The 18,068-nt window shown below is 44.1% G+C and overlaps 1 protein-coding gene across 1 annotated transcript; it reads right to left on the bottom strand.

The window, feature by feature from the left end:
* Nucleotides 1–484: 484 nt before the first annotated feature.
* Nucleotides 485–17,046, bottom strand: m6pr (mannose-6-phosphate receptor (cation dependent)). The gene is made up of 7 exons (XM_041267819.1): nucleotides 16,462–17,046; nucleotides 8,132–8,313; nucleotides 6,782–6,942; nucleotides 5,995–6,104; nucleotides 4,645–4,775; nucleotides 3,541–3,667; nucleotides 485–3,112 (listed from the first exon to the last, which is right to left on the bottom strand). Exons 2-7 carry the CDS (start codon nucleotides 8,299–8,301, stop codon nucleotides 2,987–2,989), a joined length of 825 nt encoding a protein of 274 aa, XP_041123753.1. The 5' UTR covers nucleotides 8,302–8,313; nucleotides 16,462–17,046; the 3' UTR covers nucleotides 485–2,986.
* Between the last annotated feature and the right edge of the window lie 1,022 nt (nucleotides 17,047–18,068).

The following is an 18,068-nucleotide window of genomic DNA, read 5'->3' as shown; positions in this document are numbered from 1 at the left end:
TTATTTTCACTTGTTTGACCCAGGTGACAAAACCCTTTAACCTTGCAGTCGCCACATTGTGACCTCATTTCCTTTCTAACTTCCTTCATGTGTTCAGAGAGATATGGCTTAAACCTTTCAGTCCTGACCTCACACGACTCCTAGGTCCCAGTCTCAGGTATACGTAGAAGTAAAACATATTTTTTGGTCCTGTTCTCATGTACAATCAATAAAGGAGTACCCCTTTCAGCATGACAAAAATAATTAAAGACTGAAAGGGTTCAATTGTCTTCACTCAAATTGAAAAACAAGGAAACCTGGAAATCGCAATGCTGCTCGACAGCTAAATTTGAACTCCAGTTTGTGGTGATAAATCATATTAAAAGAATGGAAAGCATTTTTTAAATACACTTTTTTTTTTTTTTTTTTTTTTTTTTTTTTTTTTTACATAAAAAACAGCATCGTAAGTTTTTCAGTATTTAAAGCAAAGGCTTCACAAATGCTATTAATGGTCACATTTTAATTGATTGACAGCAAATCGAAATCATGAGAAAACATACAAATCAATCATAGATGTCACACAAAACAAAATAAAATAATTAAAAGCAAGCACCTGCAAACCAAACCCTTCCTACAACCAGCCCTCAATCAAAGTAGGTTCCGTGTTTCATACTAATATTAATACAAATAAAGCATTACAACCAAAAACATACAATAACTGAAGCAAGGTTTGCATTTACAGCATTTTCTTTGTAACAGCACAAAAAAAAAAAAAAAAAAAAACTGAAATAATATATGTTGCAGTTGGACGGACTAAACAGTAGTTTAAAGGGTACATTTCCTTTCTAATATCCTGTTCTGTGTTCAGTGTAATTCTGTAATGTTTCTGCTCCATTATCTGGCGTACCAACTACCAACTATCACGTCTGAAAATACTCAAGGCTGAAGACTTTGGGGGGTTGTGTAGCAAATCACTGTTGCACGCTACACTGAAACCGACAGGAAAGTGCAACACTAATATTCTTCCCCACCTCACTTCAACCTTGACATGCCTTTTCAAAAGCACAGTTACTTAGTAAGCCACATACTGTAATGACAAAACACACATCATATGACACTCAACAGGCAAGAATGAAATATCTGGAAAATGTAGACAATATCCCTTTAAGGAGAAAATAAAAGTTTTAAAAGGGGAACATTTTTGACAGACTAAAACAATAAACAACATATGAAAATAAGGTACAATCAATTATTTGAATTGTAACTCAAAAAAGTATTCAACCACCAATGCTGATTTGTGGTGCTTTTGGGGGGTGGGGGGCATTAGTTGTCCCCTTGTTTTACCCCACTACAGCCCCGCACTCCCCCCTCCTCCCCCTTGCTTGCTTCCTTGATTTCTGTCTCTCTCAATATCTACAGTATTCCTGAACAGATAATCATCTCCCCTCATACATTTTAATGAGCAGGCAGTCCGTTAAGTGCAGTGCCACCCCAAATAACTTATTAAACATGAATTCACAATGACTGACTGGGTGGGGATATTTGATCTTCATTTTCCCCAAAAAATTATGTTTCTGCAACGGTGATTGACTAGCTGTCAAGCCAGGTTCAACAATGTGTGCAGCTGTGTGAATGTAGCAACTTTGGTTAACTGTATTAAATTGAGGATTGTGTACACTTCAATCAAGTGCCCTCTTTCCCTTCTTTTACATTCTACTCTGAAAAGAGTCTTTCAGTCTGTCCTGTATTGAGCCCTGGGATCAGCCTAACTCTCTCTTCCTTCTCAAATCATCTCAATGCAGATTTTCAAATGGGTAAGGGACAGTTAGTCTTGAACTTGCTCATCTACTGCACACTGTAAGCAGGGAGAGCAGACTTAGAAAGAGCAATGCAGAATAGTGATTCCGATACAAAGTCCTGTAAAGGACAAAGACAGAGCTGCTGTATCAGAATCATGAAAAAGATCACGACCTACATCCACTGTATGCACATGGGGGCAAAGTCTGAGATACAGACAGTCTTCATGCACCCCAATATTAAGATACACTCAATAACTGGTGCTAAAGAATGTCCATACCAAGTTTCACCCCAACTGATTAACTGCCTCTATGGATACACGTCAAAATGTAAGTGTGCTACACAGATGGACAAATACAAACAGCCCCCAAACGCCCCGCCATTCTGACACCCTCAAAGCTAGTGCTAAAGAATGTCTTCACCAAGTTTCATCACAATAGGATAAGTGGCTCCTAGATCTATGTCAAATTCCAAGTGCAACATGCATGCAGACAGACAGACAGACAGACAACTTCCCCCCACATTCTGACAATATCAACTCGTGCAAGACCAATCACAAGTGGATAAGCTGTTGTCTAGATACATGCCAAAATGTAAGTGGGACAGACAGACAGAGACGCCATACACCACCAGATATTGAAATGAAGGTTTCAATAACTTGTGCTAACACAGGTTTCATCACAATCGAACTAACAGTTTTCTACCACACGCATCTCCAAAGAGAACCAAACTTCACTATTTGTGCTGACAGTGCTACTGGAGCGCTAACCAAGGTTTACAAATCTGTTCGCTTTCCTCTTATTAGCACTAGCAATAACAGAACAGGTCCTCCTTTCTGTTGAAGATCATTTGATTTTGTACGTTATACTTTTGGAATATACAGTTATCTACATAACAATGCTAAACAGGATAAACACTTCCTGGTGTGCTGTAGGTCAAACTCACTCCAACCGTCTAGCAGTAATCAGACTAGTGACCTACAGCAGCCAAGATGCAGAAGTTTTTCAGTAATATTTGAATTATTTGCATAAGTATTTCAAACAGATTCATGACAATAGGACCCGGTGATAATGTTGCTGGTGATATTAATAGGAGGTAAAAAATTTGATTTTAAAACCTTGACAAGCGCCCCTTTTCATTCTGGTCTTTACTCCAGTTAAAGACAGACAGACACACAGACAGACACAGTGCTAGGGAGTGATGCCACAGATCACATGGGCAGCAGGTGGTCATCTCTCTCCTCAGTCTCCTCCCCTCCGAGGGGTTCCGAAGCCACGCCCCTGTAAGTGGGAGGGGCATTGCGTGCTCTTGATCGACAGACAAAGTCACAGCCATCCTACCGTAGAGAAGAGTCATTGTAATGCAGTCTCAGTCATTATAGCACATACAGTATTAGTAGAAACAGCAGACGCCTACATGTATATAAACTGCAGGAGCTCACAGTCTTGTTATCTTATATGGTTAATCGTTAAGTGCTGACACCAATTTTAAACTGCAGCATTAGCTTTCTAAAAATAAAGTTTGAAATAAACTTCTGGTCTGATATATTCCATTTCGCTCTTGTCTGTTCATAGTGTCACCAGCACCCGTTGATAAAATATAGCTACCTAATGAAAACTACTGATTATTATTATTATTATTATTATTATTATTATTATTATTATTATAGCAGTAGTAGTAATGTTTTTTTTTTTTGTATTACAGACTCAAATGGAATCACATACAGAGGCGCCAACAGACCCACACACATACACACAGACTCACAGCTGTCAGGTTTCCCAGGTCTTGCCAGAAGGAATAGTTGGGGAATTGCTCCATCCCCTTCGCTCCTACGACCAATCGCTGATAAAGGAACCCGCCCACAATGTAGAGAGTCAGACATGAGAAAAACCTGTAAACACAAAAATACACACTTCACACAATGAGCCTGAGTTACACAGGACAGGCAACTAGAACTGAGAGCATCTCCTGAACTCAAATTATAGGGACAGCAAGAAACGTTACAAATGCAGTAGTCCTAAACAGGACATATCTGGACACATTCACGTTGTCCAAAATAACAAGGTGTCCAGTTTAAAATTAAATAAATAAATGGCACGCGCGCACACACACACACACACACACACAAACAAACACATTTATAGTGCTCAACTTTTACTGTAGCCTACTTACTACACAATTAACACAAAACAGATGTTGGTGCCACATTATGATGCTACACAGTCCCTTACATATACTGCACACACTTTACAGAAATAAATCACTTTTAAATGTACATAGAACATTTTACAGTGCACGTGTTGCTGCAAGTAAAACACACAGCCTACCTGTTACTCTTTCTGTTGGTATAAGTCACTCTTTTCTTTGCAAAAAAAGCAATTAAAGACTTCAAATTCAGAATTGTAATTATTGTGGTGCACAGCTTGCATTTCGAACTCCTGGAGTCCAGCAGGATTTCTGAAAGCTCCTTGCCCTTTTCCAACCGATTAATCTGAGTTTGTTTATACTGTGTAGAGTTTATATGCCCTCTTTTAATAATGTTCAATTTTAGGGATTTAATAGCTACCTGTATCTGTTCTGCAATTTATTTTCATCCTGTCTGGGGTCAGTATAACAGCAGGTTTTTTTGTTTTCTTTCTTGTGTATTTGGATTACGCAACTCAGTGATCGAGCATAACACTTAACTGGTTATTACTGGAGGTCATACGTTGTGTCTGACATATCCGAATGTATAGCACAACTGTATTATCAAGGGACTACTGTCCATTAACGCTAATACCACGAAACCCCAATAATACTAATGCAATAACTGCCCCTTTTCCAACACTACCCCAGATCTAGCCCCACCAATGTAGCAGTGATACTCACACGATCAGCAGGATGGAGCCGGCACTCAGCTTGTTGGTGATCTCGGGGCAGACAGTGCTGGAGTCCAACTCAAATAGGTAGAAGCAGTCTTTGGGCTTGGTGCGCTCCTCGTCTATCACAGTAAAACTATCCTGAGACACATAGACAGGATTTAAAACTACATTTCCCACAATCCTCTGGGAGTAGACAATTAGGTACGGCCGATGCAATCATACGCTGCAATGCATCATGGGAGGTGTCTCTCTTTTACGATGGGTGTGTTCTTTTATTCACCTCTGCAAAGAAACCGATGAGGCGGAAATACATGCACCGGTGACTGGATTAAAACAACAGTTTGCTGACATCAATATGGCGACTAGTACTAGTAGGAGAAAACGTTGTGCTGCGGTGGCAGACAAGGCTGTAACTGACTCGCTGTTGTCAGAAAGAAAGACATTTTTAGAATGACGATTTGTTAAACAGATTGGGGCCACTGCTTCAATGCAAAAACACACAGCAATGCAGCGATACCTGCAGAAAGACTTGCAGGTCACACTGCACAGAGCAACTGGCAACTCCACTCCTTCATTCAGGGTGTTCTTGCTCTTCACAAATATATCACGCAGTTTTCTCCATTGGGCTTTATACTCTTCTAATCCTTTACTATTTGTTTCTGACTAATACACATCAGCTCTGTTTCTATTATTTGGGCATCGCTCTATTCTTTAACTAAGTGAGGGGTTATATAAAAGTGGATGTTTATGCACTTCTACCAAAAACTATTTAATAGTTTTTTGTGCAGATAGTAACATGTTATTAAATGTAATAGCAAATCCATACAAATGTTTTGACATGTTTTTTTTACATTTTTTTAATTAATTTCTTATTATGCTAAGTAGTACTCTTTCTTTATGACTTAATTGCGATGACATTAAATGCCAAGGTTAGATAATAAAAAGTGTCACCTTTACAAACTCCATCACCTTATATTCAAATGTCTTTGCTTTTGGATTTGACTACTTCCATGGAAGGGAAAAGTTCATAAATGAATGGGATTCAGTAGGACCATTTCCTAAACGATTTGTCGTCAGAGTCGACTAAAATGTTTAATTTGGTCTCCCCACACTCCACAGTCTCCATGGTGGCGTCCATGTTGTTTTGGTGAATCTCACTAGCTTTCTAGCCCAGTAAGTCTGGTGGCTCATCGGTGAGTTTAGCAACAGTTTGGTGACCACAGAGTCTCACCGGGTGAGCAAATGGTGAATAAAACAACACAGCCTTTTTAGACAAAGTCACAGAGACAGACTGCTGAAACTACATCTCCCACAATCCTTTTGGAATTTGGTTCTCTGACACACACAAGAGACTCACCCCAATAGTGTTTCTGTTGCAGGATATCATCACCATTGACTTCCTGCTTTCACTGTTGCAATGGCTGTCATAGGTGGAACCGTTTTTATAAATCAGCATCACCCAGTCACCTGTGTTAGAGACAGGTGTAAGAAATCAACTAGGGTGTGCTGATACTGCCTTCAAGTAGTATTAAATCAGCAGGTATTAAATACATCCATTCATTACTGAGTTGATTTCAAAATAGTTACAAGGACAAGCATCAGCACAGCCCTAAGAAATCAACCATTAAAAAAAATCAGTTACAGAGGGGACAGATGTTACAGCTGCACGCCCTCTAGTGATCATATTCCAAACCACAGAAATGAATTCAGCTTTATGGAGTCGTTTCATAAGGTTGAAAAAGCATATTACTTAGTAAACCTGGTTAAAAAAAAAAAAATTCTGCGGGAATAAAAAAAATGTTAGAAGACACACAAAATAGGAAATTAAATAATTATTATATATTATAAATCCAGCTGCCTAATATCCTGACAGAGAGGTTGAATCTGTTAAATTCCCAGATGCTAGATTCATTAAAAAGGGATGGAAATAAGACTCCCATTACATAGCAGTTTGATCCATTCCTGGTTTAAGACACACCTGAGCTTGTTACCTACACACCGGGGCTAACCAACTCTGATTAAATGCAATAAGCATATGCAATAAGAGTGTTGTTCCCATCCTTGTTAAAGCAACAATGGCTAGATTATCTAATCCATCTGGCAGTTGTGCTGATTGTTTTAATGATAATCAAAAGCCCACTCACTTCCTCCAAATATCTCAGTCTCTGTGTATTGTCCGATGACAGTTTTGATGCCGGACTTGTCGATTTGCACCAGCCCTGCGTTGCTGGTATTGGCCGCGTTCCCACACACTGAGAAATAATACTTGTAGCTATCGTCTTTATCCTGAATGACAGCGGAGAAACTGAGAGGAAGAGAGGGGAGAGAGACTTAGTCAGAATTCAGAGCATTTTATATACACTGTAAGTGTGTGTATGTAAGAGGGACAGAGATGTAGGAGAGACAGACAGAATTAGTCAGTGTAACATTTTATCTACACCAGGTTAAGAGCTCATTTTAACATACTGCTAATTGCAATTTTGTTCAATGATGTGTTGGAAACTGATTAAAAAGGGAACAGGGATTGATTTAAATATGGAATTAAAAAACAGGAATTGACCCCATCCCTGATGTATGCTAGCATGTGGGAGGGAGGCAGAGAGAGGGAGGTAGAAGGAAAGAGGGAGGGGGAGATGGGAGGAAGGAAAGAAAGGGGAAATGGGAGAGGGTGAGAGGCAGAGAGGGATAGAGAAAACAATGTGGCAGTGAAATTATGGATTTTTACCAGACAACGACTGCAATGGAACTTGACTAGGAGAATCACAGAATACAGCTGTGTACCAAATATAAGTAGCGTTACTCAAACTGTTGGTTTCACAGACCTGATTAGTACTTGGACTATGTTAAGTTACAGGGATGGAAAAAAAGTCTCTTATTGCATAGCATTTTCACCCATTCCAGGTTTTACTACAGGCTTGATTAGCCACTGTGTAGATAACAAGCTCAGGTAATTCTTATTAAAACGGACAGTAAATTCACGAATGGAGTCTAATTTCCATACCGGAGTTAGTAAAGGTAGTCCAAAATCAGAGTCAGGGTCAATTCCTGTTTTTCAATTACATTTCCAATTATTTTTTAAAATCAATTCAAAATTCCCATCCCCTTTTAATTAATTCCAACACATCATTGATAAAATGCAATTAGCAGCACTCTGTTAAAATGAGCTTCTCACAGTTTTCAGCTTACTTAAATTGAAGTCACTCAATTAAATTGGCTTCACATGAGAGCAGTTGAACAAACACAACAATTATTATGTCTTTAAAATACCAATTCCAGTTCCTTTGAAGAAACTGGAATTAGGAATTGATTTTAAAAAGTAGTTGGAAATGGAATTGGAATTGAAAATCAGGAATTGACCCATACCTTGTGACCAAGATTAGTGCTAATCAGGGTCTGTGAAACTAACTGAAAGAGTTCTGTCTTTTCACAGCAGACAAACATGATCCTCATATTTATGCTGTGATATCTCCAGCCGTGGCCAGGGGTGTATTCACCTCAGAGAAGCCAGGGGTTCCAGTTTGCTCAGCAGTTTTCTCTCCATTTCAGATTCCCTCCCATGGTCACTGGCCAGCTTACAGTTTTTGGTCTGCCCTTGGCATCGCCCCCATTCAGCAATGACTAGGAGGACTAGAACAGACCAGGTCAGTTGTCCAAGCACAGACATCCTTCTTAGTATCTGCAAATCAAAAACAAACAAACAAAAAAACATTCAGTAACTTGCCTAATTTTAGTTTGTGTTGAGTTTTAAAACTACAATAACTAAAATGACTTTTTCTTGAGAAAGCAAGGCCTATTTGACAGTTAAGTTTGTGTACATTCTCCCTAGAGGAAGGTAGTATTTCAGCCGTGGGGTCGCATCCCCCCTCTCCACCTTGAAACCTGCTTGCCACTACACGTGTGTTACTCTGTTAGTCAATAAAATGGAATACAATGGTCATCTACTCCTACCACTTGCATCACAAGTACAGTGCCTTGCAAAAGTATTCAGACCCTCTCACAGTTTTCACTTTTTGTTGCTTTAAAGCTTGCAGTCATGACTCTTTGAAGTAGGAATTAATATGTGTTACATACACAACATTAGGTTATTACCATAACCCTGGTTCCCTGAAAGAAAATGACAACCATTACCGAATGAGAAGAGCCTCTCTGACCGTCAATCTCTGAGCAAATATACAAAAGCTGCCCTATCAGGGCCCTGCTGTGAAGAGGAAGTCCCTCCCACCTCCTGCTGAAGAAGGTTGTCCTCACAGTAGCAGATCGCCATTTTCTTTCAAAATCGGAGGTCAGCTGGGGACACGACCTCGAAGGGTAATGGTTGTCATTTCTTTTCAGGGAACCAGGGTTATGGTAATAACCTAACGTTCCCTTTCAAGTGGAATGACAACCATTACCAAATGGGAAAAGGTACCAAAGCTGTCGTGGCTCCAGATTACAGACAGTACAGCCTCACGGTGATAGCCTCAGAGCTCTCATGACGCCTAAGGGCATGCTGCCTGCAACACCCTAGAGGACAGAGAGAGTCTCACTCGGTTTGCAACATCAAGGCGGTAAAAACGCGCAAATGTCTGACTACCTGTCCATGTAGCAGCATTGCAAAGCTCATCCAAGGAGGCGCCATGAAAGAGAGCCCACGAAGTCGCTTGGCCCCTGGTAGAATGAGCCATAATGCCCCTTGGCATGGGGGGATCTGTCTGTTCATAAGCCAAGAGTATGGCATCTGCCACCCAGTGCGCGAGACGTTGCTTCGATAGGGCCTGACCTCCTAGCCATAGAGACAAACAGTTGGTTGGACTGTTTCCAGGACGCTGTCCTATCCAGGTAACAGCGCAGAGCATGAACCGGGCAAAGTGTGTGCTGTCTACAGTCCTCCTCTGACTCGTGCGGGGGAGGTCTGAAAGTTTCCAAAACCACTGGTCGGCTAATATGGAATAATGAGACGACCTCTGTCAAAAAGACCCGCGAGTCATTTCCAGTGAAAGCCATACATGTGTCATCGATGGACAGCGCATGAAGCTCACTTACTCTTCTGGCAGGCGTAATGGCTAATAAAAACGCCACTTTGAGGGAAACGACGCAGCTCCGCAGCACCAGTTCCAGATCTCACTTAGGGACCAAGCTTTTCATCCGAGGATGGAGCCTCCAAGCCCCTTTAAGAAACTGCACAGCCAGGAAGTGTGCCCCAGGGGACACAGAGTCACACTAGCACACTGATATTGTGGCCAGGTAGACCTTCAGAGTGGATGAAGATTTTCTCGCAAACAGGTGCTGTAAGGTGGTTAGGATTGTCTCAATAGGGCAGGTCACATGATGGTGACCTTCAGCAATGCACCAGTCTTGGAAAACTTTCCATGAATACTGGGCTCTAGTGCTCGGCGCCCTAGCAGACCGTAGCGTCTCTACCATTGCATCTGGCAAACCTCGTCTGGATAGACGGCTCCGTTCAACTGCCAGACCCAGAGTTGGAGCTGGGCTGGGTTTAGGTGCCATAATAACCCCTCCGCTTGGCTCAGGAGGTCCTTGCGCGGCAGGAGCTGCCCCGGCTGACCCGACAACATGTCGGAGAGGAGAGCAAACCAGAGGCGCCTCGGCCATCTGGGTGCGACCAGCAAAACCTGGGCTCTCTACACCCTGATTCTCTCTAGGGTCAGGGGTAATAGCGGTAGCAGAGGGAATGCATACAAGAGCCCCTGTGGCCTGGGGTGAGCTAGCGCGTCTACTCCCAGGAGGCCCCCGTCTCTCTCCATAGAGAATCATAGGGGGCAATGAGTGGACTCAGCTGTGGCGAAGAGGTCGACTTCTGCAGTATGAAACCTCCTCCAAATCTGTTTCACCACCTGAGGGTGCAGTCTCCACTCCGAGCTGTCTGGAGCTCCTCTGGACAGGAGGTCTGCTGCCCTGTTGTCCACACAGGGGAGGTGAACCGTCCTGATGGAGTTTCTGTGCGTCCAGGATAGAATTCTGTGCGCTGTGTGGTGAAGGCCCGTGAGCACAGGCCACCTTGGTTGTTTATGTGGGCTACCACTGTAGTGTTGTCCGTCTGGACCAGCACATGTTTGTGCGCTAACTGCTGGCAAAAATGAGATAATGCCAGGGCTACTGCTTGTAGCTCTTGGGCATTGATATGTGCTTGCTGCCAATATCCCTTCTACTTATTCCCCTCCGATTCCAGACCACTCCCCAGCCCAGGCTGGAGACGTAAGTAGTAACAACTTCCATTCGGTGAGGGGAGCCGAGGGGAGATCCGAGGCGCAGATTGCCGGGGCGGAGCCACCACTCCAGTGTCTTCCAACACTGTCTGGACACTTGCACCAGTCAGTATCTAAAGCGGACCGGGTGCAACTTGAGCGTATTTACCCAGGCTTGAAGCGGGCGCATTCTCAGCAGCCCTAGGGGAAGGATTCTCAAGGCGGCTGCCATCAGCCCCAACAACCTTTGAAATACTCTGACCTATAGAAGAGCATCCTCTCTGAACTGGGAGAGTGTGACTTCTAATGACCGAATCCTGTCTGAATCCTGAATCCAGAGTTCAGTTTGGATTGAGACGATACTGAGAAGGTACGAACTTGCTCTTCTGTTGATGTATGGAGAGCCCTACCTTTGTCACATAATATATGACCTTTCTGGTGCGCGCCTCAGCGCGTGCTTTGGAACACGCACAAACTAGCCAATTGTCCAGGTAGTTCAAGATCCGAATAGTCTGCAGCATGAGTGGAGCAAGTGCTGCATCCATGCACTTGGAAAATGTGCTTGGCACCAGAGAGAGGCCAAGTGGCAGCACGAAGAATTCATACACTTTGCCTTGAAAGACAAAGCGCAGATATTTTTTTTTATGGATCAGGACATGGAAGTAGGTGTCTTGCAGGTCGATCGATGTGAACCAGTCGCCCGGCTGGACGGACTGGAGGTTACGCAGTGCAGTCAACATGTTGAACTTCATTTGTTTGAGGTACATGTTGAGGACCCAAAGGTCCAGAATAGGTCAGAAACTGCCGTCCCTCTTGGGAACCAGGAAGTACCTGGAGTAGAAGCTGCTGAGGGCATTACTTGGGTTTACTAAGCGCACAGAGTTCTTCTGTTGAAGACTGGCGATCTCCTGTTGAAGGAGAATCGTGCACGCTGGTTCAACGGTGGTAAGGAGCACACCCTTGAAAGGTGGCGGGCCTAAGCAGAATTGCAGAGCTTAACCGTGTCTCACTGTCGATAGCATCCAGGAGTCCTGGGTGCAGCCTTGCCATGGGTGGTGTCCAGTGGTCAGTCCGATTGTGAGGGGGGAAGGTGGCAGCTGGAGCCCCTCAGGGGCGGTCTCCCTTGGGCTTGTGAGGGGGCACGTCTGTCTTAGGCCCCTGCCTCGGTCTCCAGCTGGAGAACCGGTTACCCCTGGCCCGCAGTGGTCCCTTACCGCCGGCTCTTCCTCTGCCTGCTTGCTTGGTCTGGGGTAGAGGGCAGCATTCAGGCCCAGTTGTCCCTGCAGGCTGGGAAGGCCACCTAGGGCACTGACATTAGGCAGGAAGGCGTGAGAATTTCGAAGCGACCTCTGGGGCCTTGTAGCACCGTTCAAGGCTCACAGTAATGGTCGCTCCGAACGTCTGCCGCAGTGTTATAGGGATTAGCCAGAGGTGTCGGCAAGAGGCTACCAGCGCCGCTAGAGACCTGCCTGATATCTGACCTAACTCCCCCATTAGATCAGTCATTGTCCCCTCTCCCGTGTCCGCCTCAGTTGCCTGTTCCTGCAGCCTCGCTGCTAGCTGCGACTGGTAAAGCACAAGTACGGCCATTGCATTTGCAGCTCGGACTGATAACGCCGCTGACGCATGTGCTTTTTTGAGCATGGCGTCAGTAGTCCTGCATGGCTTGGATGGGCAAGTGGGGTCTTTGTCCCCTCTGGTGAAGGTGGAACCTTGCACCAGCACCGGGACTGTATCCCCAATAGTAGGGAACGTGCCTAGGCCAGCTTCTTGGGCTCCTACGGTGTGTAGCACAGACTCTGCTGCTCTGGAGCCTGATGGAGTGGATGCCGGGTTGCTCCAAGATGAGAGAACCAGCTCCAGGAAGTCCTGGCACAAAGGGAGGGCTCCCCTCCTGTTCTGCCGACCAGGGAAAGTCCATGGCAGCAGCTGCACGCGGCATCAGGGCCCGGAACTCCTCCCTCTGCGATATATGCGGAAGGGGCAGTATGGAGCCCCCCGCTGTGGCCTGCCCAACTGAAGTGGCACGGTCAGACACATCCAACCTCTGTAAATGACAGCTCGTCTGGGCTTGGTGGGTCTAGGTGGAGCCGGGGATGGATAGCGGAAGTGGGTAAGCTGGGGCTGCCCAGTGGTTAGAGGCAGTCTACCATGAGACTTCAACAGGGTCTCCAGCATGGTCTGCTAGGCTCTCACTGTCTCTGCGAGCTCCTGGAAACGCCGCTCAGCAGAGCTCTGGCGTTTCTGTGGTGACTCAGAGGGAAAGCAACTGCGCCTACGCAGGGAAGGAGAGCGGTACCACCGCGGTGACTGCCTGCCTCCTGGGGAACGCCCTCTTGAGTGGTGCCGCCTAGGCAGCGACCATCTCGTCTCCACGGAGGGGAACCTATGCCTCTGCACTGGTGGAGGGGAAGGTGAGGGTGACCCCAGGGTATGGGGGAGCTCCCTGGTCACAGTGGTGGGTGGGGTTCCATAGGACCTTTGGGTAGGCTCACAGATCTCATTCTCCCCTGCCCCGAGGAGAGAGACTCTGCTGGTGAGAGGGCTGCCCTCCTGTGCTTTATTCGTTTTGAGAACTTTTGGCATGGAGAGCAGTTCAACTCACCCGCCAGCGCCCTGGCCGCGTAGTCTGGCCCTAGGCATCTGTCGCAGGTGTTTTCATCCTGCCTGGGGAGCTTTGCCGCACACTGGTTGCACTGGTGGAACCCAGCGGAAGACGCTGTAGAGCACATTGACATGGCGCAGGGACTCGGTGCCAAGCTAACACGTTGGTGCCGAGCTGTTAGTGTTGGCAATCGGCGTCGTGGGTGCACTGATCGGTGTCGGTGCTGAAAAGAGCGCGGACGGTGCCGGGCTGTCACTCGGTGCCAAATGTATCGGCGTCGGTAACAAGGAAGCGCGGTCGGTGCCGAGCTGTTGCAATTGGCGGCGAGGAGGAGAGCGCTCTGTGCCAAGCAGTTGGTGCTGAGGAAGCGCGCGATCGGTGCCGAGTCAATAGGTACCGAGGAAAAGCGCGGTTGGTGCCGAGCAGTCAGTGCTGAGTCAATCAGCGCCAAGGTCGGTTCTAACCGGTGCAGAGTTTAATCGGCGTTGGGGTCACGCCGAAGATGTTCAACCGGTGCCGAGTCAATTGCCGTCAGGGTCGGCGTCGAGGAGGGTGTTCAAGTTGGTGCCGAGTTAAGTCGGCGTCGGGGTCGGCGCAGAGGAGAGTGCGGTCGATGCCGGGCTGATATAGCCGAGTCAATCGTCGTCGGCATCGAGAGGAAGCACGGTTGCACTAGGAGAGCCTGAGGCTTGAGAGGGGCACATAGGCCTAATCAGTAGAAACTACCGACATGAAACTAAGGCAATAAGCAATCGCAACGCACTTAATAAGAAGCTTACCATGTATCTCAATTTGTAGGTCGAAACTACAAAATCAGCCAATTTTCTGAACAGAGAAAGCATGAGGTAATCTATGACCAGTCTCAGTGATATGAGAGAGAACGGTGATATGCTACTGTGAGGATGACCCTCTTCAGCAGGAGGTGGGAGGGACTTCCCCCTCACAGCAGGGCCCTGAGGGCAGCTTTTTTTATATATGCTCAATGAATGACGGTCAGAGAGGCTCTTCCCATTCGGTAATGGTTGTTATTCCACACGTTCAAAGCAAAAACAAGAAGAAAGAAGTAAATAGATAATATAAAATAAAAATGTTAAAGTCATGATTGCATAAGTATTCAAACCCTTTGCTGCGGAAAACAAATTAATTGCACAAAATGACCTTAACGAGCCACACAATTAGTTGAATGGACACTGCCTGTGTGCAATATTAGTGGTTCTCATGATTTCAAAATAAAAACACCTGTCTCTGTGAGGTTCCTTGGTCAGGTAGTGAATTTCAAGCAAAAACTCAACCATGAAGACCAAGGAACTTTCAAAGAAAGTCAGGGATAAAGTCACTGAAAAGCACAGATCAGGAGAAGGGTACAAAAAAATATCAAAGTCTCTGAATATCCCTGTGAGCACAGTCTGCTCAATCATCAAGAAACGGAAGGTGCACTGTACCACCCAGACACTGCATAGATCAGGTCGTCCCTCCAAACTGAGCAGCTGTGCAAGGAGGAAACTGGTGAGGGATGCCACTGTGAGGCAAACGACAACTTTGAAAGAGCTACAGAGTTCAGTGGCTGAGATGGGAGAAAATGTGCATCAGTCAACAATATCCAGAACACTTCACAAAAGTAGCCTGTATGGAAGGGTGGCAAGAAGGATGCCATTACTAAAAATACGCCATCTCAAAGCCTGCATGGAGTTTGCAACAAAACACCTGAGTGATCATGCAAAAACTTGGCAAAAGGTGTTGTGGTCAAACGAGACCAAATTGGAACTTTTTGCTCTAAATGCCAAGCATTACGTTTGACGCAGACCCAACACAGCACATCTCCCAGTCAACACCATCCCTACAGTCAAGCATGGTGGTGGCAGGATCATGCTATGGGGATGCTTCTCCTCAGCAGGGCCTGGAAAGCCTGTTAGGATTGAAGGAAAAATGAATGAAGCAAAGTACAGGCAAATACTAGAGAAAAACATGTTTCAGTCTGCCATAGACTTAAAACTGGGATGGAAATTCACCTTTCAGCAGGACAATGATCCAAAGCACAGGGCCAAAGCAACATTGGAGTGGCTTAATAATAAAGTGAATGTCCTTGAGTGGCTCAGTCAAAGTCCTGACTTGAATCCGATTGAAAATCTGTGGAAAGACTTAAACTGTTGTCCATACGTGATCCCCAAGCAACTTGAGAGAGCTTTAGCAAATCTGCCAAGAAGAATGGGCACAAATTGCACCAAGCTGGTGTGCAAAATTGGTAGAGACTTACCCAAAAGACTTGTGGCTGTAATTGCTGGTAAAGGTGCTTCCACCAAATATCGAGTTGATGGATCTGAATACTTATGCAATCAACATATTTCAGTTTTTTCTCTTTAGTTTTTGCTTACATTTACTGTAACTTATCTTACCCTTAGAAGTCTTCAGCTTGAGCATTCAAGTTATGAATAAAATATTAAGTTTAAAAAAATGTGTATGCATCATTTTGTAATTTCACAGAACAGGGCACCATAGGAAGGGTCTGAATACTTTTGCAAGGCACTGTATAGGAGGAATAGAATACATAAAAACACTGTACATACTAAACCTCTTCTTGGAACTCCTTAAAACATGCAAATCCGGCTATTCAGAAACAACTTCCGTCATTCACAGTACAGCTATAGCCAAACAAACTGCATCACCTAGAACTTTAGGATTGAAATATCATAATAAAATAATAAAAAAAAAAAACCTTAATACTAGTTTTTTTTTATTTAACATCATGTAATCAAAGAAACTACAAAATTATATCAAAAATATCAAAAGTCTACCGGAAGCTATAATAGCAGTACAGTATTTCGTGTTTGATTTGAAATATCATATTTTTTAATTTGTATCAGTTTTTTGTTAAGTATATGGAGAACTAATTCAATATGTTACCGGTACATTATTCAGCAGGTTTCATTCGACTTTGTGAAGCAATATCTATTAAGTGATGCAAAACGCTTGGCCAAAGGCGCAAACACTGTTGAGAGACAGACAGACAGATGGATAGCTAAAGATAAATACTTACCAGCAGATCCACAGTTCCAGTTTATGAACTAAATAAAGAACAATACTAAGTAATATTTATCTTAAATATGTTATCTAACTACCACTGTAATTAACGACGAACGGTATTTTTCCAGTTGTTTAACTGTAAGAAGATCGCATTAAAAATGTGTCACGTTATGCTTCATATGCAAAATTACTTACGATATCAAACACGTTGATGGATTCAAAATCATAGAGCTAGATATTGCAATACAAGTTAGTACCGTAGTAATACTTGTACGTTTGCAAGATGCGTGCAAATTATAGTTTTGCATATAAATATATACGATATTAAACAGAGATTATTCACTATATAAGTGCTGTATCATAATATGAAAGAACCTAAATATCGGTTGCAAAGAGGAAGCAGGAAGCGAAACATATTCGGACCACGTGATTTATCATAAGTTCATGACTGAGACATGACATGTGACTAAAGCAACCACAGCAATACATCGGTCATGTGATAGGTGTGTAAAAGGCAGTTTATTGAAGCGCTATCCGGGCTATGTTGGTAAAGTTAAATTTCACATTGCATCTTAAGAGGAGTAAAACCGCTGAACCCATATTAGGTAAGATACATAGGGTCTGTTCACGGAGACCACTCTGCGCAGATTCTGTGCAGAATCTGACCAATTTAGCCAATGGGTGCGTTCACGGAGATCATTCTTAGAAGACCATTGGTTACATTTGACAGATTCTGCGCAGAATGATCTCCTTGAACGCACCCTAGTTCTAACTGCAGTATTTACAGCTCCCAGCGGTAAAAACATGCTACACCAGACAGTTTTTGAACACATGTAGCCTTTTAATTAAATGCACATTTTCTTTACAGAAAACTAGCTTTGTTTTCAAAAATATTGCTTTCACGTCTCAAATCAATTAAGTTCCTAAAACCTAGATCTAGTATTATAATCTGGTTCGTATTAATTATTAACTTTACCCCCACCTTATGACAAGACGTCTAGAAATTATTAAAATGAAAAGTGAAGCCTTTTGTTCAACAAGGTTCTCTCGTCGATGCCGAGTCGCATGAAGCGCTCATGCTCAGTGCAAGGTACTGTGCTAACCCCCCTGCAGTCCTGAACAACAACGACCTGTGCGCTACTGAGATAACTGCCAGCCCAGAGGTCCAATGAGCGTTTCCCGTCGGGTAATTCTGGGCCAGGTATAGGAGAACGACTCCCAGGTGCCAGTGAGGGTTAGGGGGAGAGTTATTGGAACCAGGGTGCAGTTTTGCCAGGTCCGCGGTTTTCCCGCGGAATTGGGCTATTTTAAAATCACAGCCGCGGGAATATTAAGGTGTTGCGCTTTGATAATGTAATTAGATTGGTGGTACTTACAAAAAAAATGAAACTGTTTTCAAGTTTGCAATAGTGTTTGGGATACAGTACCAGCATTAGTATTTCAATAAAGGGATCACTGTTAATTCGGTTGCTGGCCTGGTATGAAAGTTGATTTGTCCCTTCAGCGCTTCCATACGCGTTTGTTGACGTGTGGATGGGCTGTACGGGGTTTGTAGTTTCTATCAGATTTATGTTATCTTTTCTTAAGATAGCTTTTAATTGTGCTTTTTTATGCATAGGC

Source organism: Polyodon spathula, chromosome 13 (genome assembly GCF_017654505.1).
Source record: "Polyodon spathula isolate WHYD16114869_AA chromosome 13, ASM1765450v1, whole genome shotgun sequence".
Lineage (NCBI taxonomy): Eukaryota > Metazoa > Chordata > Actinopteri > Acipenseriformes > Polyodontidae > Polyodon > Polyodon spathula.
Note: the sequence above shows the minus strand (reverse complement) of the source record. Positions and strands in the feature narration are given on the sequence as shown.